This window comes from Empidonax traillii, unplaced genomic scaffold, assembly GCF_003031625.1.
Source record: "Empidonax traillii isolate 1590-97213 ecotype Southwest subspecies unplaced genomic scaffold, ASM303162v1 scaffold132:size1788729, whole genome shotgun sequence".
NCBI classification, from domain to species: domain Eukaryota; kingdom Metazoa; phylum Chordata; class Aves; order Passeriformes; family Tyrannidae; genus Empidonax; species Empidonax traillii.
This window is the reverse complement of record NW_020955325.1, coordinates 557271-579967: the sequence shown is the minus strand read 5'-3', so window position 1 is coordinate 579967 and position 22697 is coordinate 557271. Positions and strand designations below refer to the sequence as shown.

At 47.7% G+C, this 22697-nt stretch overlaps 2 protein-coding genes across 3 annotated transcripts in view; both read left to right on the top strand.

The window, feature by feature from the left end:
* The window catches only part of POMT2 (protein O-mannosyltransferase 2), a 28886-nt gene extending 22846 nt beyond the window's left edge, over positions 1 to 6040 (top strand). The window contains exons 20-21 of the mRNA XM_027883685.1: positions 76 to 190; positions 763 to 6040. Coding sequence (XP_027739486.1) covers positions 76 to 190; positions 763 to 868 — 221 coding nt within the window. The 3' untranslated portion in view covers positions 869 to 6040. The remainder of the gene's footprint in view (positions 1 to 75; positions 191 to 762) is intronic.
* A 7074-nt stretch (positions 6041 to 13114) lies between these two features.
* NGB (neuroglobin) lies at positions 13115 to 19114 on the top strand. Of its 2 annotated transcripts, none has more exons than XM_027883683.1 (4): positions 13115 to 14140; positions 15895 to 16006; positions 17187 to 17306; positions 18459 to 19114. In XM_027883683.1, exons 1-4 carry the CDS (start codon positions 14001 to 14003, stop codon positions 18603 to 18605), a joined length of 519 nt encoding a protein of 172 aa, XP_027739484.1. In that variant the 5' UTR covers positions 13115 to 14000; the 3' UTR covers positions 18606 to 19114. The 2 variants fall into 2 exon arrangements, with proteins under 2 accessions (XP_027739484.1, XP_027739485.1); XM_027883684.1 differs by lacking the exon at positions 13115 to 14140 and adding an exon at positions 14398 to 14547.
* Positions 19115 to 22697: the final 3583 nt, after the last annotated feature.

Sequence of the window (22697 nt, the reverse complement as noted above, 5' to 3'; positions counted from 1 at the left end):
TAACAGAGCTTCATCAGCCCAGTCTGTGAACACAGCAGCTCTGTTCTTCCCCTGACTCCTACCTCTTCCTTCTAGGAATCACCTGGGACTCACTACTGAAGTTTTGTGCTGGGTTCTTGTCACCCAGCACTACAGCTAGAAAAGTATATGGAGGGGGGTTCCTGGCACTGGTTCTGCTTATCCTGTACAGGTGAGTGCTAAAAGCTTAACTTTTCATGAATGTGTAATAGCTGCTGTCTCAAACTTTATTGCCTGTTAATTTTCCTTAGCCTTGGGTATCTTTCTTCTCTCCTGAATTTGTCAGACATCCTCAACCTCAATCTGAAACCCTCAATTTTGATGAGATTCAGCATCTGTGTCCCAGTAATGCTTTATAGAACATTTTTTCCATTGCTGGGAATGTTTTGTCCCAGCACGCAGTGTGAACACTCTTATTTTCCTCCAATCCCCAGATTCAGTGGCTTCTGGTTCTAGTCCCGATGATGGTGCCGTATTCCTCAAATACAGGCAAATTTTTCATTGCTGTAGGTTTTATCAGCTGGCTTTTCTCCAAAACTGTTGGTTTCTAAGAGAAAATACCATGTGTTATAAAACTGTTTGCTATGTATATATTGTGTTCAGCAGAGATTAGAAGGTCCCTAGTGGAGCTTAGTGCAACCCAAAGACAAAGATTCCATAGGACATCTCTATGGACTAATCTGCTGCAAAGTTCTTGAAACTGAAAACTGCAGTCCTTGATGGGCTTTTGATTTCTTTCCACAGCTTCTACCTCTTCCATCCTCTGTCCTATGGGATGATAGGACCTATGGCCTCCGACCCTAGCAGCCCCATGGCAGGGCTCCGGTGGATGGACTCCTGGGAGTTCTAGAGCCAACAAGGGAAGCCTGGGAACAGTGGATGAGAAGCAGGAGATCTGCTGTATGTCAGGCTGATTCTGGTGCTTTGAAGACATGTGACTGTAAAATGCCCTCTCTGGAGAACTCTGGATATAGGTAGCCCTGTTGTTTTGGCATTCATTTGCACTGCCTGCATTGGAAGATGCAGAGGGTGAGAAGGTCCCCTTAAATTAAAAGAATCATGTCCTGAATCCTTAGGTTATATTCATGGACAACTGGCTGCTTAGATGTCAATTCTTTTGAGCAATATATACCAGTCAAACAGCAGTGGCATTCCAGCAGTCAGAGGAGTAGAAGCTGGAGGTTGTCCGTGGTTGCATGGACACCCGTGTGTGTCTTCCTTCTTGTAATCTAAGCACCATTATAGTTGGAAAGCCAGGCAATGTCTGAGACCTTAGGACTTCTATCATGATTAACAACCTTTCTTTTGGTGAGGTTTCTGAAAGCATCCTGTAAGTATAGGGGGACCTCCGTTCTACCCTGCTCTGGCTGTCTGCAGTTCTTTTGTTCTGACTCTGATTTTTTAGAATTTGACTGAAAGGAGTCTGCTTGAAATCTCCTGAGCCACCGTGCCTTGCCTGTCTCCCAGGCCTTCTGCACACAGAGATGGAAGTTGTTTAGCCCTGTATACTGCTTTGCTTTCTGGTCTCCTTTAATCATTTAAACAGTTACCTAACAGGCGTGTTTCCAGAGCCAGACTGTTCCAACTCAGCACTTTGTAGCTTCTTTTCAGTTCTGTCTGAAACTGCCAAGGAAATGACAGTGGAAATGACAGGTGATTTATTTTCAGCCCCAGTATGCTGTGGAGACCAGCATGAGGGTGTACTAGAGACTGAAATGATAGCTTGGAAATTTTACAGATAGCTGTCATTCAGCTTTTGATCCCAGCTATTTCAGTGCCAGTACCTGTGCTTTTAGGGGAAGGCTTCATCTTAATGAATGTGGCATCTGCAAAATTGACTGCTGGTGCCAAGGTATCTGCTCACTATATTTCCATATGGAAAAACTTCTCTCTCATAGATTGCTGGACATCAGATTACTGTATTGAAGGAAATGTGAGGCCAAGCAAAAATTCTTTGTCCGTTAAGTGTCAAGAGCCATTGAATGTTGAATCCACCCCTTCAAAGGAAGCAGAATTCTGTTTATCAGGTGCCTTTGTTCTGTGTTAGGTCTATTTTTGTAGATGTTCCTTTTATTCCAACTTCTACTCTTCACCCAGTTTCAATTTCTTGTCACAGTTCAAGTTCCTACTTTGTAGCATCCAGCATGAATGACACTTAGACCCCACCTGTGTTCCTGTCTCAAGAAACTCATTTGAAACTCTTTTGTGTATGTTTCAATGAACTCAAGCCTTTCATTTCAGAGTTCTTGTTCTGCTTCACAGCCTTTCATCAAAACTACAGGTGAGTGTGTCTGCCTTTAAATATGAGTTGTGCATTTATTTCTCTTAGCAAATCTTGAATTCTGATGTATTTTCTACCACACAGAAGGGCTGCATTAGCATAGTTGATCTGTGGGGGGTACTAGATTCCAGTCAGACTTGCTTTCATTCCCCTTCAATAGAGATCCATAGCATTGTTCAGTAAGGCAGCTGCTTGCTGTTGTAAGGCTCTGGCTTGGTCTGTCACATCTCTCCAGAAGCTGACTGCTATAGATACCACCTCAAATGGGATGGACCTGTGCTTTTGATTCCAAAGGTTTTGAGTTAATCACCTGCTGGTCACGTACGGTGGGAAGTCATTAGCTACTGGATTTGATGATTCTTTTCCCCTTGTTATTGCAGGAAGTGCTCCTACCTGCATGAGCCAGGGGCTCACTGTGGTATTATGTAGGCAAGAAGGAAGAGGGAGAAGGCTGCAAACTTCTTCAGATCCTGCTTTATCTGACAGCAGCTGCAAATTGTTAACTGTTGGCAATGTGGAAGGCAGACAGTGCAATGCTGCGTTTGTAGCAATGGGGTTCAGCATCTTCTACTCTTGGTGAGATTATTAATACTTTGCTGTCCTGAATCTGAGCTTTCCCTAGGGTAGTCCCATTTTCATGGGGAAGATTTGCCAAAAGAGCTGATAAAAGCTATGATTAAAAGTGCAAAGTTTTTTTTCCTTAGCATTAACAACAAAAAACCCCTAAGAAACGTGAGCATTTTGGAATGACAGTTTCTAAAACTCTTAATTCATCAGATTAAATCTGTGGGAATGCAAAAATTGAGTTAGTAACCTTGATTTGTCCACTTGTTTTGAAGGGGTCAGCTTTGTAGGAGTTGCCTGAAGAAGATGAACCAGTCTGTTGCTTGGCCAGGGTCCCTCCACCCTTTATCACTAATCATCTTTTGGATGTGGATTGGTAACTGAGTGCTAAAGGTGGCAAATGTCATGCTCCCATCCCACCTTCCTGTGCACAAGCCCAGCTTCTGTTTCAATACACACAAAGGTTTATTTTTCTTTAGGATTGGTGTTTCAGAAATTCTCTGAAAGCATTAGAGTGACATTGAGACCAATCTGTTTCTTAGGTCTTGTGTGCTGGTAAGGGGATGGAGGCATACAGTGAAAAAAAATCTCCCTATTCCACAAGAGGGAGCAAATTCCAGCAGAACTTTTTTTCTTTTGTAATCTGGTGGTAAAAAGATTGAAAGATCTATATTGAAGTGTAGAGAGCAGATGTTTCCTCTGTACGGTGTGGACTCCAAGTGTTGGGTTTTCAAGTAAGTGTAGATTGATGTATGTACGTCTGTCTTCTTTCAAGAGAAAAATATGATTTTTTTTTTTTTTATATTTGACCTTCAATATTGCTTCTTAAAACCTGTCAGGCCATAGGTGGAACATAATAGTAACTGATATTTTGTGAGGTCAATAAAATACATAAGGGATTCCCTTACTGACTGTCTTAAAATGTCTGAGTGGTACGAACATGAGGCAATGGGTATAGGGCACTCTTTGCTTTCTGGATGGAATTTGGGCTGCTTCAGTTCAGCTTTTCCAGCTGTGCTTGTAGAATGAGTTCAGGTTTTGTTTTGAGGACTGCTTATTAGTCTTCTTCCCCAGTCATGTGGAAAATTGCTCACGGTGCTTTCTGAGGCCAGAAGATGCAGTTCTCTGGAGCAGCTGCTCTCTTTGAACTTTGCCAGACAGGGCTCCTTTTATCTCTGATAAAGTATTTCATCAAATTGTATCCATGGATTCAAATCACAAAAAGCTGCAGGCTGCCACGTTCCCTGCTTCAAATTCTTTTTTCGTGTAAAATATTTTCAACTCCTCAGTCTTTGAAGGATAGGTAGAGGGCCCCTAGGCTCATCTAGCTTTATCCTAGACAATCCATCCATCTTAAAAGGTTTCTGTTAACAGTCAATTCAGGACATCAATACGCACATATCTATTGTAGCAGGAGGGACTGGCTTATTTCCAGGAACTGGACTACTCATTCTATGATGCAGGGATGTGACTGTGAGGAGGATTTGAACTCAGATTTCTGTGTCAATGTTGCTCTTGGTTCCAGGTGGAGGACTTAGTGTCATCACTGCCCACCACCATTGTTTCCGGCCCTATGGGTATTAGAGCCAACACCACTCTCTTGTCTGTATAGGGTTTTCTTTTTGCATCTTGATTGGAAAGGCTGATTGAGGCACAAAGGGCATTGACAGGATCTCCCTTTTTATATCTTCCTCCTTCCTTCTGCTTCTTCAAGTATGCCTGAAGTACATGTCTTTGCTTTCTCCAGTTTTTAGGCTGTGCATCCATTTCATACGGGTGCCTGAACAAGGGGTAGGACAGGACATCTTGTAGTATCCTGAGTGAAGGAATACCTGTAATCTGAGAAGAAAACCAGAACCTTGTTATGGAAAGATAAACAAATGTTTTACTTGACAGTTCCCTCCTGTTCCTCCTGAATCCCTCTGAGAATCATTTTCAAGGGAGCAACTCTTAACTCAGAAACACGGGCATTTACCTGAAATTCTCCACTGCCACACCTAGCACCTTCCCTTCCACACTTTGCTTGAGTGACTTACCCTCTCAAGTGGCACTCTGTGCACAAGCCCTGTCTCCTCCTCTCAGGATCCTGCTGGCAATGTGAAAATCTCCTTAGCAGTGCCCTATGTCTCTGCCAGCTGGGGAATGTAGGTAAGATTTTTTTTTTTTTACCCCTTTACAGCAAGTGACCCCACACATGGGCAAGTGTGTCATGAAAGCAAAAGTGTATGGACTGTTAGAACATAAGGCTCTTTCCTGCTGGGAAAGGAAGGCTGAGGATAAGAACACCACTTCCATAGCATACTTGCTGTTTTCAGCGGGGAACTGTGCTGCAAGCAGTCAGGACTGAAAATAATCTCTGTCTTCTTTAAAGTACTAAGACCTTGGTTGCGTGGTGGGTTGTGAGTTGCTTCACTTTTTAAACTTTTTTATGCTCTTTACTTGAATGTCAAGGGCTATGATTGTCACAAATAATATCTGAGGTGGTGATATATTAGCACAGATACCACTGCTGCTGAATTTGTAATTGTTCCTAAAACTTTGCCAAGTGAAGTTATTGTGTTTTACAAGAGTCACTGTTTGGAGCCATCCTTGGAGAACTTGCCCCTGGCTGAACAAGAGTTTGTAGCAGCAGTGAGAGGGGTTCCTTTGTAATTCTGTGCTGTATCCTGAACCTTTTTTACTAATCCTGTCTGTGTGTGCGAGTGCGCATCTGTCCACGAACTGAATGTCCTCTAACTACAGTGCAATTATTGTATCATACAGTGTGGATGGGAGAATGTTCCCTTGAGCTATAAATGTGTTTTGTACAGGTGATAATTGAAAGTGAGGTAGAATTTGGAATTAAATTTTGTAATAAATACGTCTACTTTGAAGCATTCTCTTTGTGTCTACATCTTGGTGTGCATTTTTCGCCCTTTCCTGTCTTCCTCACATGCTTGAAGTAGCAACATGAACTTTAAATGGACTCACTGCTGAGTTTGATCTAGGATAGTGGTGATCTACATCAGCTTTTAGCACACAGGTGTTGCTGAACTACAGTTCAAGGAGGTCAGATTTTACTGCAATCCAAGCAATTGCTGGTAAGCACAGCAGGAAGTGAAACTGGTATATTTGGATGAGAGCAAAGTATGTTGAAGCAGGTTTACTTCTCCCTGTTAAAGACGTGTTAAATTGTAAGTATGTGTAATGTGTCAGGTTTAATGGGTATTTTCATCAAGCTTCTGGTAGGTTACCTGTGAACACTTCATTTGACAGGTCAAGCACTTAATTCAGGAACCCAACATTCTTCTATAAGTTATTCTTGTGTTCAGAGTGCTTTTGAGTACAGTGTAATAAGGGGTTGCTTGGGGTGGAACTAGATGGGGAAAACCGAAATACAGCTGCTTTATCTGGGGCTACCCATTGATGCCCAGATCAGTGCTGGAGCACAGCCAACCAGTCTGTTTAGACATGTTCCAAGGGCTGCTAAAGTAAAGCCAGGACAACTAGGAACTGTACTGTGTCCTGTACAGAGTGATGCAATAGGCTATTAAATGGCTTCTGAAAAGCCTATTGACATCTTGTATTGCTTCACACGGTGCAAGTTGGTCTTTGGATATTGTCTGATTAGGGCTGTTGTTCTGGAAGGAAGGACTGCTGATACAGAAGCTGTGCTAGAATGTAGGGAGACGACTGAAAGGAAAAAGAATGAAGTATTGTTCAGGAAATGCTGATAATATCTGAAGTAAAACTTTACTTCTCACTGCTCTAAAGGAAGAATGGCTTATTTCTGTAGGTAAGTTATCTCACATGGGTGTACACTGGTGAGCGATTCCAATTTATATTTGATTTGAACCTTCCAGATTTCTAGGCTGCTAGATTCCAGCCATGTTACGTGTTCCTCAACAAGAATGAGGCTCTACAACCTGATGTTTTAATATAGATTTTGTGCTGTCTCTTCAAGCTGATTTCTTAATCTTCTGTATTCTAGCCAAATAGAAACTTTCAATGCAAGTTACTTCCTCTGGCCCTCAATTTCCCATGCCCCTTCTCATTTTCTTCGGTTTACCCATATGATTTCCCAAACTGTACACTGTGTTACAGCATCAGTCTCTCCAGTTTGATATGCTGAAATAAATCTTCACTACACCTACCACTGCTGCCTGGTTTACATCCAAGAACCTGGTTGTATACTTTGGAGTTGTTTTCTAATGCACCATCACTAACTCTCTAACTCTGACCCGTGTAATGCATGCTCTGGAAATATAAAGTTTGTGCTTTATCAGAATGGGTGCAGTCTAACAAGTGTCACGATTGCTTCTTGTAGTCATTACTCTATCTCTAGATTTCATGCAAAGCCAGTCATCCTGCTGTCATGCTGCTGACAAAAGGTAGTTTTCAGGCTTCATTCACCTGACCTGTTTTTTTTTTTTAATATGTGTTTTAGGATTAGGTGGTTATGAAGTACCTGGGCTTCTCCACTGACCAGAAAGAGAGTTTAGATTACTTCCCCACATGAAAGCATCTGTGTTGGATCGGCTGAGACCCACGCTGGCAGTGTGCTAATCCTTTGCAATGCTTTAGGAACAATAACTATTTGGTTACAAGGTGGAGGAGGAAACTAGCTGAGAAGTGGGGAGACTTGGTTAAGATGAGAATGTGAACATGTATAAGATGGTACACCTTGACTTGTATTAGAAACAGTGTGGCCAGCAGGACCAGGGAAGTGATTGTCCCCCTGTACTCAGCGCTGGTGAGGTCATACCTTGAATCACTCAGTTTTGGGGTCCCTCACTACAAGAAAGACATTGAGGTGCTGGAGTGTGTCCAGAGAAGGGCAACAGAGCTGGTGAAGGGTCTGGAGCACAATCTTATGAGGAGCAGCTGAGGGAGCTGGTGTTGTTTAGCCTGGAGAAAAGGAGGCTCGAGGGAGATGTTATCACTCTCTACAACAACATGAAAGTCTCTTCTCTTAAGTAACAACTGACAGGACAAGAGGAAATGGCCTGGTACCAGGGCAGGTTTAGGTTGGGTATTAGGAAAAATTTCTTCACTGAGAGAGTGGTCAAGCATTGGAACAGGTTGCCCAGGGAAGTGGTGGAATTACCATCCCTTGAAGTGTTCAAAAAACATGTAGATGTGGCACCTGGGGACATGGTTTAGTGGTGAACCTGGCATTGGACAGTTAATGGTTAACAGTTGGACTCCATGATCTTGGAGGTCTTTTCCAACCTTAACAATTCCATGATTCTATGATCTTTATTTAAGATTTATGAACTGTGTGAAAACAGGCAAATAAGTGCAGCCTAAGTGCAGCTTCAGTGCACCTGAAGAAAGTAAGTTTAAACAATTCAATAACTTCCAGGCAAAACCCCATTGGAAACAAGTCTGAGAAGCAATATTTAAATAAAAGTCAACAAGAACACAAGCACTAACTATCCCAGTGTAAGGCAAGGCCAGGAATAGCCAAAGAAGCCAAAGGTAAGAAGCTGACTAAGAAGCTATTAATTAACTTCAAATACAAGAGATAAGCATCCAGAAAGTGAGAATGCAAGTTACTGAGGGCTGCTACGAGAGAGTCATGTGGAGGGACAAAGCAAATAAGCTGCTTCTCAAAGTGAAGGTATAAAGAGCAATATGAAAGTTAATGGAAAACTGTCAGGACATAGGTAGTAAGAGATGCATCAAGAGTTAGACTGCTACATGGCAGAGATGGAGAGGCATGAACTGGCGGGTCACTCTGAAAAGTTGTACACCCATCTTCAAACACTTTTATAATAAACGCCTTACTGGGTTATTTTTCTTCTATGCCAGTTTTGATCAGGCTAGTTAGTTTTTTCCTTACTTAATCATTCTGTTTGGTCTTTCTGAGTATTACCACATTTTATACTTCAAGTCTTCTGAAATACCTCTGTTTGGAGCGTTATTAAAAAAATAAAATTAACAGCAAACAGGTTGGAGATACCCTCAGGCACCTCTTGTAGGACTCAATCTGTGCCAGATGATTTTAAGTCTCTAATGCTAACAGTTGCTGTTTAACATCCTATTTAGTTACTATTGGATTGGGAGGTGCTTTGTCATATGACATAGGTACAATCATTCTCCTCGAGATGGAACCTCAATATTCATTAAATGGTTAGGTCTCTTTGACTCTGGAGTTTGCAGGTGCAAAATTCCTCACTGAACTGGAGAAATATTTTTGACAAAAACTCAAAACTAGAATGGCTTAGATAGGTGAGGAGGAGAAGACCTCAAGCAGGAAAGGTTCTCACACATAGAAGGAATAACACGAGGTTTGCTTTGAGACCAGATGGCTGAGTGCAAAGCTGAAAGGTGGGAATGCTGGCACAGCCCTGCCATGAAGGAATGGGTGCAATTAAATATAAAATCTTTGTTTTAATAGATCATGTAAAAAATGCTGTTCCTGGAGACAACCACTGTAGGTCAAATGTTTGTAAGAGATGGCCTAATCAATAGTGTCAATTTAAATTGCACAAAGGAGGGAGAGAACAGACAGAGTGGAGATCAGATAGGAGACGATCAATGACGATTCAGAGATCACCAGCAGCATTTCTGAAATAAGACAAACCCAGTGGGGAAACTACAGAGGAGGATTCACAGGGAGTGAAGCATCCTTTCACCAAGGTTTTGCCATGATGTTTCAGCAGCTGAAGGATGATCCAGTCCAGAAGCATAAGCACAATAAGAGGAAGACCCAAGACCATGTGCACCATTCCTAGGTAGGAGAGAAGCCAGGTGACTGTGCTAACACAATGTTGTCAGGCATGTTAGCTAGAGCACCATGCTAAGCTAATGAGGCTGGAGAGCTTTGGGGCCATGGGTGCTTGCATCCCACTAGCTTGGAGTGCAGGCACACCTGTAATTGTGTCTTATGACCAAATTCATCTCGTATGTCAAGACTGACATGGTTGATACGCTCTTTGAACTCACTTTGGTAGAGTGATTTACAAAAGGCAGAGGTTCCTCTTGGAAGATCAGCCTGGTGGTGATGGATTATCACTGCGCTGGAGAGCACAAGGTAAGTAACAACTGGGGTAAGGTCTGAGCATCTCTTAAGTCCCAGACCTGGTCCAACAACTTGGTGTGGTCCCCTTTGGCTTCTCTCACCGTTTCATGCCCTGTCATCCTTGTAGTGTTTTCACCTGCCTGTACAAATATTCCCTAGATGGCCACAGGAGATTCAAGATAAACCTGGCAATGTCTAGTAGCAAATTGAAGTCAAAAGTTCTAATTTTATTCTGCTACTGAATCCTCTCCCACACACTGCTCCTTCTCCCTCTGCTTATCCCTCTTCCCTTAGCCCAGAAACCCAAGGTTGTTAGTGCTGCCCTTTTCTCTCCACAGTCATGGGGGCAGCCAGTAAGCTCTGCAGCTTGCCTTAATCATTTTATGGACAAGCTTATTCCCTCCTGCATCGCCTTTGATTCTTGTTATGCAACTGTATTTCGTGACTTGTTTTGCTACTGCGCTGTGCCACACCATGGCCTGAGGGGATAGCTTGAGAAGACTGCTGGGAACATTGCATATCTTCTGATCCCACCTGAGGATGGGGATGGGAGTCTGGGAAAAACAGGAGCTGTCATGGTCTGAGGTTTTCAGACTGGGTACAAGGGGAAAGAAGGGAATTAGCCAAACCCAGGAGTCTGTATAAAAAGTGAGCTGGGAGCCTGAGGCAGCTAGATCAGAGTGTCATTATTCATGAGGACTCACAGATGTAGAATTGGAAATGAGCAGAAGTTCAAAGGGGGATATGGGTTGGTTAGTGCAGCAGCTGGGATGAAAACTGACAGTGCCACAGCAGCACGTGCAAAGCAGTTGTTCCTGGGGCAGGCAGATAGGGCCTGCCTGGGCAGGAAGGGTTGTTCTCCAGAAGCTGTGAACCCTGACTTCAGGGTTGGGGGGCTGGCATTTGTGAGCTTATTCCTAGTTCTGTCACACTGTTTTATGAGATTGGTCAAGTTTCTTTCCATGGGGGTAAACTGAGACAGAGAACAAGTAAAGCAAACACTTGGTAAGGGCAGTTAAGAGTGTTGGTACTGTAGCTTGAAGGGGCTGTAGATTACAATAATGAGACTCACTGCAAACTAAAAACATAAATTTGTGTTCTCCTAAAGCACAAAAGAGTGTTATCATCCTCTTTGAACTGCAGTGAGTTTCTCTAGAAACCTCCCTCCCCTTTCTCCAAGTAGTCCACAGATGATTTTGGAGCAGTCTGTGCTGCTGACCTCGTTGTTTTTCACTCATTAGAGTTTCAGAGATGGTCTTGTAGAAATCCAAGAAGAGCTCAGAAAAGAGCTGAGCTGCCAGGTTAGGTACATGGAGCCAAGGGAGCTGGAAAGCATCACAGGAAACCCTCAGACCATGGAAACATTTGCAGTGGTCAACCTCTTGCTGCGACATGCTTGAAGGCTCACAAAACATTTGGAACAAGAAGGGAGGTTTCCTTGTTTGTTTTTCCTTGTACTTTAAATCCTCTCTGGACTCCACTTGTGCTCTCAGCACCTCAGTGCTGTGACAGCAAGAGGAACTCCACTGACAGCCACAAAACTGCAAGGGAGAAGCTGCTTTGCACATAGGGAGGAGCACCGTGTCTCCCAAACTCTTGCTCTTTCAAGTCACGTGAATGGTGGTTCATATGTTTCTTACCCCTGAGTTCTCCCTGTCTCCACATCAAGTCCCTCCTTGCAGCTCCTTCTTCCTGTGGTGGAAGACCTACGCTGTACAGGTTAAAAAATCCTGGTTTTATTAAGGGAGGGAACATGTGCCAGTGCCAAAAGGCAGCAAAGGGATGAATTCACCGTTCAGAGAGTCAGGGAAGGTGGGGAAACTGCTCCTGAATGTATCTTGCCCAGAAGGGGATGTTGCTGGGGGAGTCAGGGAAGAAATTAGGAGTTCTTAGACTGAGTGTCATACCAGCATGGGGGTTGGGTACCAACAGGTGGGTCCAGCACACTGCCCCTTTCATCAGCTGGGGTACCTGTATTTCTCATGGAAGGAAGGTATGTCATGCTGAGCACTCTCACTGCTGCCATAATGTCTGGTGTGTTCTGACTCTTGTGCCTCATCTGCGCGTGTTCAATGTGCAGCCACCATCTGCAGCACAGAGGGAAGGTGCAGTGGGGGAGGCTTTGGACAAGATTAATCATTTTCTCTTTACCGCCATGGCTTCACCTCTATTGTCTGAGACACCCTTGTCATCAGGAGCAATGGCTGAACCTGTACTTTGTTGTTGCCCTGGGACAGGGTAGCTGATACGGTGCCTATGTGGATGCGAGGAAAGGTGTCCTACATCCCAACTAACCTTCAGGAACTGATCACTCTTAACTACAACGACTTGGTTTTGTGGTGCTTCTCTTCCTCCACTGTCAGCCAGGTCTAAATGTATTCAAACGTTGCTAGGCAAACCTTGTTTGCTGCTCTGACTTCACATATATGCTTCAACTCTGCTCCTCAGCATCCTGTGGCCTGGGAGAACTCTCCATGCTCCTTTCCAGCAGCACACCACTGCCTATCTGTTCTTTTACCCTTTCTTGTTAGCAGGGCCAGACTGTACTGTCCAGCCAGGCTCTGGTGAAGCTCCACAGCTCTGTGGTTAACAACTGGCTGAAATGTCAGAATACCTTGTGCAGATGACACAAGATGACACTTCATGCTCTTTGCTGGTGTGCTTGATCAGCTGCAAGACAGATAAAGGTTAATGTTTGCATTGGCACTACTAGGCCAGTGTTTGCCCTGCTCGGATTAACCCGGTATTTCCTGCTGCTCTCCCAGCTGCCCTTTCAGGCTCCTTGCAGCTTCAGCAGTTGCCATCACAGTGATTAATCATCAGTACCCAGTGGGAACATTCCCTTTGCAACCACACAACTAAGACACTGTTTTTAGTGGGAACTTGTCCTGGAGCAGAAGATGGTGGCCAGCAGCAGGAAGCACTGCAGGCTGGCAGGTTGTATTTTCTGACTCCCCAGCCATGAGATGGTCCTGCATCTCATGACTTTTCTTTAAAAAGAGATGGTATGCTTTTGGGGGTTTTCTTAGTTAGTATGAAAGGTAAAATCCTGTATTTCTCACAGAAGTCATGATTTAACAGAAGCCATTTGCATTTTCTGAGGACTTGGAACCTTTGACATTAATTAAGTCTTTTCTAGCAATGGCATTTAACACACAGTATACCTGTGACATCATTTGTTTTCTGGCTCAGTGGTATCAGTGTGACTCTTGAGTCCTATCTGACAATTCAATGTTTTTGTGGGTTTGTTGGACTCTTCCTTCAATAGCCCAGCTTTCAGATAGGGTTCTTCAGTTTCCTCTAATGCTTTTGGAGCTATTCCTATGCAGCATCTTGTACAGTCTGCACTGAGAATGTGAGGTCTCAAAATCCTGAGAAAACAGGTAATTTATTCTGGCACTTGCAGAGCTGTCTCAGGTGGCTTCTTGCTGTCACTGCTTCCTGCAGTCAGTGCTGTCACTCCAGCTCTATAGGAGAAAGGCCCCTGGGAGAAAAGCTGAGGTTGAGAATGTAGCATTGTGCCTTTGAACTTGTCTCCTCCCAGGGATTATGTTCAGTACTCCTTTCTGCCTACACTGAGTCAATATGCTCTTGGGTTGTGTTGGAGGCTGTTGTCTTCTCTCCTGATTACAAGAAATAAGTCTGATTATAGAACCAGAACTTGTAACAAGATCAGCACAATTGTTATTTTGGAGCAGAGTGCAATGGTTTCAGTAATATTTGTGCTTTTGTATTGCTCACATCCTTATGAAAACCTTAACTTTCCTGCCTTCTGTTGTGCAGCTTGAGACCTCATTTGCCCTTTCTTGCTTTGTTTCCTCTGTGCTGCCTACATCCTGGGGTCAAATTAAGCAGTGTCTGAACAATAAAGGGAATCTGTGCATCCTGAACACAATTGACAAAGATGATATGTCTTCTGATCTGTTATTAACAGCTTTGCCTGATTCAGCTGATTTAATTAGCCTTAAATTAAAGACGTACTTTACAGTGTCTAGACTGCATCTGCCTGAGGAAACAGCAGGGTGGTGTGTGGCATCGAGAGTCTCAGTGGAAGTGGCCAAAAGCAAGAGGATGGTGGAGCATCGCTGAGGCCCTCCCAAGCAAAGTTACGCTCAGAAGGAGCTGTGCTGAATGGTGAGGGAAAGTGTCCGGGTCTCGGTGGTCCCGTCGCTGGCACGGCTCTGCGATGCTGCTTCGCTCGCAAAATCAGGTCGATGGGAAATGTCAACCGTGAATGGGCCGAACTTTCTGCTCTGCCCCGCGGACCCGGGATAAGGAGGTTTGGGGATTTCGAATTTCGTTTTTCTTCCTTCCCCCGAATGGGAAATACTCGATGAGCTCGTCCTTCCCCAGCCGGTGCAGCCGCGGGTGCAGCAGAGGGGCCGCGGGGCAGGGCGGGGCAGGGGCTGCGGGCGGGGCGCGGCCGCGGGCGGGGGGCGCTGGGGGCGCGGGGGCAGGGCCCCCCCGGCCGAGCGAGGGGCGGGAGGCGCTGCTCGCCGGCCCCTCTGCCCGCGGAGCCCGTGGTGCCAGCGCCTCGCCTCGCCTCGGGTGGCCAGAGGCAGAGCCCCGCCATGGAGAGCGGGATGCCGCTGACGGGCGGGCAGCGAGCGCTGATCCGGGAGAGCTGGCGGAGGGTGAGCGGCAGCCCCGAGCAGCACGGCCTCGTCCTCTTCACCAGGTGAGCGCGGCGGCGCGACGCGGACAGCGGCGCCCCGGATCGACCCGGGCGGGAGGGATGGACGGGATCCGCTTCTTGGAGAGAAACGCTTCCCTATGCTTGGCGATGGCTCCCAGACAGCTCCCTTCCCCTGGCCTCTCTCCCCTCCCGAGAGCAGCCGGGGCCGAAGCCCCTCCGCCGCCCAGCCGCGGGTGCCGTGGGTGCCGTGGGGCAGCGGCGTGGGGCACTGCTGGGCTCCGCTCCGCACTGCTCCCCCGCCTTTCCCACGCTATGCCAGTGAGAACTTTGTTACGCGAAGACGGAGGGTGAGAGAGAAGCGGCGGGCAGGTTTTGTGCGTTTCTGCCCACCCTGCCTTGTAACCGCGACTTCTGCAGTTTGAAGGGTTGCTTGTACCCTCCGCTCCGGGGAGCGTATGGAAGGGGCAGCCAGATCGTTCCCTAATCAGGGAACTGCTGTGCAGCCCCAGGCACAGCCCTGGCCGCCGGGGAGGGATTCAGTGTCAGGGCAGAGGAAGAGGTGTGCCCGGGGGAATGGCTGATACCCAGCTTCTTGCCTCTGCTAAGCAGATTAATATATCAATTATGTGAAGAGAAAAAGGCAAAAATCGATGGAAAGTAATTTAAAAAGAACAGTTGGAGAGTTGATGAGCAGCTTCCGGAACAAGTAGGATCCTCCCAGAGCAGGACTAGAGCAGTGACAGCAGTGTGGGGGGAGAGGGATGCAGTAGTTTAATGTGCAGAATGAGGAGAAGAGAGACTGTTTTGCCTGAATTCCCTGTGGCCTGTTAGATCTACCTGGGGGCTGCTATTGAGGTCTGTATGTACCTGACATGCATTGGCAGGGAGGATGGGGCAGGGGCAGGGGCGAAGGAATGGGAGCTGGTGATGATGTCGGAGAGTGTCTGACTTTGTGCATGCTCCCCTTGCTCCAGAAAGCTGCTGGAGCTTGGAGACCTTCCCTGATTTGTGAGCTTTTGGGTTCAAGGGGATCAAGAAGTGGGAATGGGAAGAGTTGAGACAACAACCAAGACCCTGGGGAGAAAGGCTAGGCTGGAAGGAACTCCAGTGAGCTGGGACTGGTCCTCAGGTGCCACAGACAACGTATCTGAGAGCTGGAGTTGTGGGCCAGGAAAGTAGAGAGGTTTTTGTTTATAGCTAATCTGAATTGTCCCAGACTAAAACTTTTCAGACCTTTTGAATCCTTTACAGGTGGGAGGGATCAGTAGGTGGGAAGGGAGGTAGAATGAGGCTGTGGTTGTGCTGCTGATGGGGTTGTTCCTGGGGTAAGTAGGACTTTATTTAAAGCTGAGAAAGTAAGAAGACAGGGTTTCTCTCTTGCTTTTGCAGGTTGTTTGACTTGGATCCTGACCTGTTGCCCCTTTTCCAGTACAACTGCAAGCAGTTTTCCAGCCCTCAGGAGTGCCTCTCTGCCCCCGAGTTCCTGGATCACATCAGGAAGGTGAGAGAGGGGCTATGGCATGGCTGCAGCACAGCCTCCATGGAGGAAGAAGCCCTTAGGCAATGACTTGAGACTGTGGTGTCTGACCAGGGAACGCACGGGAAGTTTCCTCCTGAGATTGTAACTGCAGGAGTTACTCATGCTAGCAGAAGGCACTATAGCCAGAACAAAGTGTCCTACAACAGTGGGGAGGGGCTGAGGATGCGGGTTGTGGTGGCTAAGAAGCACCATGCTGATTTTCATGCCCTTGTCGGAGAGTGAATTTCCTCCTGTGAAAGCTGGAAGCCTTTTCCTGCCTGAGTGAGCTGCCTCAGGGAGGAGTTTGGTGCCTTGCTTGCCTGTCTTTATTCTTCCTAAGAGGCAGTTTCAGGACTGTGCTCCTCTCTCTGATAGCTGCAAGCTTTTTATTGTTTTCCAGCCTCTGTTTGTTGGCAAAGTTAAGTCCATTTTTACTTCTATTATTGCTTTGAGCTGACATAGCTATTTGCTCTTGTTGTAGATAAATTCCCTGTTGAAATTACAGGGCACAACTCTATTACCTCTTGGCTTTGCCAAGGTAACCATGCCCTGGCTTTTATCTCTTCTTCTAATTTTGTATGTCTGATCCCTTCACCCTTCATTAAATTTCTCTGTCTTGTTGTCCATTTGGCTCCTGATGCTCCTGGGAGACCATGTGGTATGTGGTTTACCAGCCCAGGTCAAGAGACCTGGCTGTACTATCCACTCTATCTCTTCAAATACCTTGACTGATCTTAGAATCAGAGTGGTCTTATTCACAATTGCACCATCTTGGCAACTCCTAGTTGGAAACTGCAGTCCTAGTGACTTCCAGTGTTCCCATGCAGTTGTCCTGGGGTCCTAGCAGTTGTAATGACTGCATCAGCATTAGGTCTTAGCCTGCAGCTGCTCTGCTATAGGGCTGTTGACCCTCTCTAGGACAGGGTGGTTAGCAGTGCTGCTTGCTGTGCACCTCTGGCAGTGTCCCATGGAAGGATGTGGTGTGTGCTGCTGCCAGCAGTGCCTCACTGATTTGACACACACAACACAGTAGAGCAAAGGAAAGCTCAGAGGGCATCTGCTGGGCTTGGAGCGGGTCAGGCTGACAAGGGTGAAGTAGAAGAGTCAGACTCTCTGTTCCTCTTGCTGTTAATGCCATTCTGCCTTTCTGCTCCTGCACCAGGTGATGCTGGTGATCGATGCTGCTGTGAGTCACCTGGAGAACTTGTCCTGCCTGGAAGAGTATCTCTGCAACCTTGGCAAGAAGCATCAGGCAGTTGGTGTGAAGATCGAGTCTTTCTCGGTGAGGTGTCCTCTCTTGTTCTGTTGCAGCTGTGTTTGTGCACCCCTGCCTGCAGCCCTTGGCTGTCCCCATCCTTCTCCTGGGTTCATCTGGTTTGAGAGAATGCTGGTGGCTCAGGGCATCCCGCCCAAGGTGCTGATACCTACAGAGTGACATTGGCCAGATGAGGGAAACCCTTGAGGTCCCCTCATTTTTTACCCTTCCCCAGTAAGCCTGGGGAGAAAGGACAGATGGGTGCAAGGCATTTCCACTGTTTGAAGAGGACCATGGTTTGGGGCACTGCACTCTCTCCTGTGACACAGGGCTTCAGGCTCAACCATTTCCCTGGATCTCTCCATCAAATGCTCTGGGCAAACCTCACCACATCTGGAAAAGGGAGCATCCAGCTCTCTGTGTCTGTGCTGGGTTGGGGTTGTTGAACCTCAGTCCCTTCTTCCTCCATGGCAGTAAGGCCTGAGTATCTTCCCTATTAAACCCTTGCTTACTCCTCTTCTGCCATCAAACATGGATATAAATGCTTGATAATTCAGCAGGGAATGGCAGGTTGAAGAAAAGGTTTCTAACCAACACATGGTTCACTCCTGATACTGCTAGCTTTTGTCCTCTTCAGAGGGAGCAGGGTCCCTTTTGTCCCCACCAGTCTTGCCCTCAGTGTGTGGGTGCCCCTGCATGGGGTTGCTCACAGCAATATGAGGAGCGGTGCCCTGTGGAGAAGCCTGAGAGGCATCAAGGCAGGCCCTAAGCATCCAGCCTGGGATCTGACCCACTCTCCTGGCATCAGGGTGTTTCTCAGCTCTGCTGCTTCACTGCCATGCCAAGGGATGGGGCTGTCTACTTGTATCTGGGAGCCATGGAGGATGGATGTGTCCCTCTCCTCTGGCGTTGCAAGTATGGTGTCAGCCCTTGCTCCCTGCCTTGCCCTCCCCAGTCACCCAGCGTGTGGGATGAGGGCTAGCATAGGGCAGGGGAAGGGGATGACATGGACTGGCTCTGGGTCCCCTCTGAGGAGCCAGGGATGGGGGGCTGCTGCTGCTAGTGGAGGAGGAGCAGGTGCCCTGCAATGGGAGAAGTCAAAAAAGGTGGTGAAGTGAGACAAGAGACTGCATGTCATCCCCTGGTGCTGAGCTTGACACTTCCCTATTTGGTTTGCAGACTGTCGGCGAGTCCTTGCTGTACATGCTGGAGAAATGCCTTGGGACTGCCTTCAGCCCAGAGGTGCAGGAGGCTTGGAGCAAACTCTACAGTGCTGTGGTGAAAGCCATGCAGCATGGCTGGGACACCCACCCAGAAGGGGACTAGATCTTGCCAACCATCCCCATCCCTGACCACTCAGCGGTCCTGAGCACGGGGAGCACTCTCTGCCACTCCCCACCTGTCTCTGTGCACCAGCCCATCGCTGTCTCCACTAGTCATGTGTGCTTTGGGGCTCTCACAGTGATTCGACCTTGCTTCAACACATCTCTGCCTTTGCTAAAGGCTGGCAGGGTACGTCCCTGAAGAGAAGCCTGGGCGTGCCGCAGCACAGGTGTGCCACCCTGCCCCAAGTTCCTTTGGGCTAGTTGGAGCACCAACACCCATGTACCTCTTCTGTTTTTAGCCGGCTCATCTTCCCTGCTCTGAGCACCCACCCTAGTTAGGTGACAGCTGGCATAGGCCTCTTGGGCTTATTTGCCCAAGGTCCTATTTGCCATGCCTGTACTTGCCAGGTCTGGCACTGCTCGCTCCTCCTGTGCTGCTGTGTCTGGTTCAGCTGTGATGGTGATGGATTTGGCTTCCTCCAGGGGCAGGGGCAGCAAAGGTGAGGGCTGATCACATCACGAGGCTGTCCTCAAAACTTGCAGGGAGCTTTTTCGCCCTTCCCTTCACCAACACATCACTAGCAGATGGTTAATCCTGGTGCTCTCTTCAGCCTTGCCTCTGCCCTAGATGGGATTCATAGTTTTCCCTGTGTCAGGTTGGCCATAACTCAACAGGTTTCCTAGGTATGATTGCAGTGGTGTCACATTAAGGTGAGGCTGCTTTTGGCAGGTCTGGGCTGCCAGCTGAAAGGCTTTGTGTTGATTTGGCCAGTTGGTTTAACCTTAGAGCCATCTGAAATGCTGCAGCAGTGTCTGTTTACTGCTTTGTGTTGAGGAGAATAAAGTAAATACAAGGCAAAGATGTCTTAAAATGAAAATGAGGGTTGCAATCATGTCATGGCAACAGCTTCCAGAAATTCTGGCTCTTGGCCAGAGGAAGCATAGCTGGAATCTTTCTGCTGATGCTGTCAGAACCTGGAGTGCTTCCCAGCTGCACACAGTGCCCATGTGCAGAGTTCCTCACTCTCACAGGAATGAAAAGACAGCATCTGCCAGAAGAAATCCCAGAAAATGGCTGAGAAGTAGTACCTGAGGGCTCTGGGGGTAGCTGAGCTTGAGCACTTAAAGGAAGCGTTCATCTTTGTGTAGAAGTCACTGTGGAACAGGCAGAACCAGGTTTCTAGCCATTGCTAGCCCCAGAGCAAGGACATGGAACAATTTTTCAGTTACAGGGGGATGGACAGGAGGAGTCTGGTGTTGAGGGCTGAGATGGCCCTGTTCTGGAGACGTTCCTCCAATACTCAGATGTTCTCCGCTCTGGGGCAGGAGAAGGCTCCATGTAGCTGAGGTCTCCCAAGCCCATGCCATGGAGGGGATGATGCGTCTCTGATTCCCTGTCACTAGGCCTGATGGTAGCCATGGGCTTCCGGCAAGCAAAGAGCCTTCCAGCTGTGTTTGGTAGGCCAACTGAGACGTGTTGTGGATCAGGTAGTGAACATTCCCACGTTCATTGTTCTCCCCATGGTAACATGTAGTTCTGCCCCTGCAGTGCTACAGTGTGGTGCTGTGTATTCTGGCCTGTGGCTCTCTCCATCTGCTGAGTGAGGTGAAGTCCTCCCCATTCTTGCACCCAGCAGTGAGGGATGGAGGACTCAAGCCTGGAGGGAGGCACTAGCTGTGATGGTATGATATGGGACAGGAGGGTTTGGGAATGGGAATATCCTCCTTGCAACCCTGTTTTGGGGCATCAGCCTTCAGCATTATGGAAATGTGACACCTTCTGGCTCTGTGTGACAAGTAGGCAGCTGTGTGATGGGTGGGGTGTGGGTGTTACTGCCTCAAACCATCCCTGCTCCCTCTAGCTTTCCCAGCTCCTTGACTTCTCTTTTTTTGTGCCACATTTCGTGTAACTCCCAAGAGAACTGGACTAGTCTGTGTGCCTCTTATACCCAGCTGTACTGTTTAATAAAGAACAAGAGTGAGTCTTAGCCCTCTTTGATGCCTTATGTTTATTTTAATATAAAAGGCCCAAGCAAGCCAGAAAAGGAGGATGATAGAAAGGGGCTTACTGGTTTCTTGTTGGCTCTAGCTTTGGAGATACTGATCACTGGGAAAACTTGTGTAGTGCAGCTAAACTGATGTGAGAAGGCATCCAGCAGCAAATGCCTGCTGGAAGTTTTTGTGCACGGTAATTGAATGGGTGGGCAGCGAAGGACTAGCGGAGACATCCTGCTACTGATTGGTCATTGCCTTTCAAATATAAGAGTCTCTAATGGAATTAGAATCTTAAGCAATCAGCCTAAAAAATCCCTTTTCTGTTGTTCAGCTGCTGCTTTTGTTTTTTGACATAGCATTGGCTCACCTGCTGTTGGTCGCCGGCTGCTGGTTGCCCACAGCAGCAGAGCGTGGCCTCACATGAATTCCTGCCTTCTCCGTGCAGCATCCACCCCGCCAGCTGGACTGCAGAGCCACCCCATCAGCCTTGCCCAGGGAGCAGCTGGTGAGGATGCAGGAGGTCCTGTCTCCTCCTTCTTGGGGCATGTTCTACCTTTGACATGGTGGGTTTCCAGCCCTGGGAGAGTTGGGCACTTGATGCTGAAGAATGGTGCCCAGAGTGGGGAAGCCAGCTCAGGGTCTGTAATAGCATCTCAAAGGCTGGAAATCCCAGCCCTGGCTCAGGAAAGAAGGGTGAACCTCCTGGGAAAGCCATGCTGCTCTGCCTCGGGGAACGTTTAGGATGGGGCTTGTACCACAGGGCAATGTGTGAGGGGCTGTGAAGGGGAGGAGAGCAGCAGAGATCTGAATGCAAAGAAATCCTCCCTTTGGGTCATTGCTAAAATAAATTTTCCAGCTCTTCCTGGCCTTGGAGCACAGATGTCAGCCTCAGGGCTGGTGGAGGAACCCCAACCCTGGTGCTGCAGGGAAGGGCCAGCATGGTAGCCTCCAGCAGCACCCTCATCTTTGGCTGCTTGCAGCAGCATGGACGTTTGCCATAGCTCCCACAAACTGCCCCAGGCTGCTGCCTGGTGGGGATGCTCCTGTCACTGCCCACCACTGGCCGGCACAGTGGGAGACTCCATGCAATTGATTGGCTCTGGCTGTGAGGGACTTCTGAGTGTGCAGGCTGCAATCAGGGAGTGGGTTTCTGAGGACTGGCATGGTGGAGGTGCAGCGTGATGGGGCTCACACAGCCTCCTTAGCCGTGATGAGCTTCCCCAGCGTGAGGGCCGGGAGAGCCATGAGCCAGAGGCAATTGCAGCCCTCACTCACAGCCAGAGCTCCTGCCCCAGCGTTTAACCCTGTTTACCACTCATTACAAACCAGGGGAGGCCTCTGTAGGGGTGTGTGATGTGGAACTGGGATTTGAAATTTTCCAGTTTTTCACTTGAAGGAAAGCCCTATCCTGCCAGAGTGGCTAGGCAGAGCTCACTCCAGAGGAGCTGTGGAGGAGCCAGCAGGAGAGACCTGCTGAAACCAGAGGTAAACCATTCAAGTAGGAATTTGGGTATAAAGAGTGAGTTTTGGGAGGGATGAGGGGACTAAAAGAGCACTGTCTGCTCAAAATCTAGAAAAAGACTCCTAAAATGGTGTTCACCTCCTTCCCTGGGACTTGCTGGTGGACAGTTCAGCTTAGGGACCATCTGCTTCATCTCCAAATGGGAAGGGTCCCAGAGGGGCTCCAGGCAATGTCAGCACTTCTGCTGGTGTTCTGAGCCAGCCCTGCCAGTGTGACTCCCCTCCAGGAGCGAGTGCTGACAGATGTGCAGGAAATGCACGTGGCTGTCCCAGGGTTGCACCCCATCCCCAGTACAGGGATGGTGCCAAGAGCTGTGCCAGTCCATCTGATAGGATACAGCGAGGTGCTCTCCTGCTCCTGTGACTTTGCTGTTTCTGTCCACTTGCTGGTGTTTGTTTCTGTGAGGGCTGTGGTGAGTGGCAAGGTGTCTCAAGGTGGGGTGTCCAAGCAGTTTCCTTGCCACTGAAGCATCTGCAGAACATCCCCAGGCAGGGTCAAAAGCAGTCCACAGGTGGGAAAAGGGGATGGAATACTTTTGCAGGCTCCATTGACAAGGCCTCCCCCTACAGTGGTGCC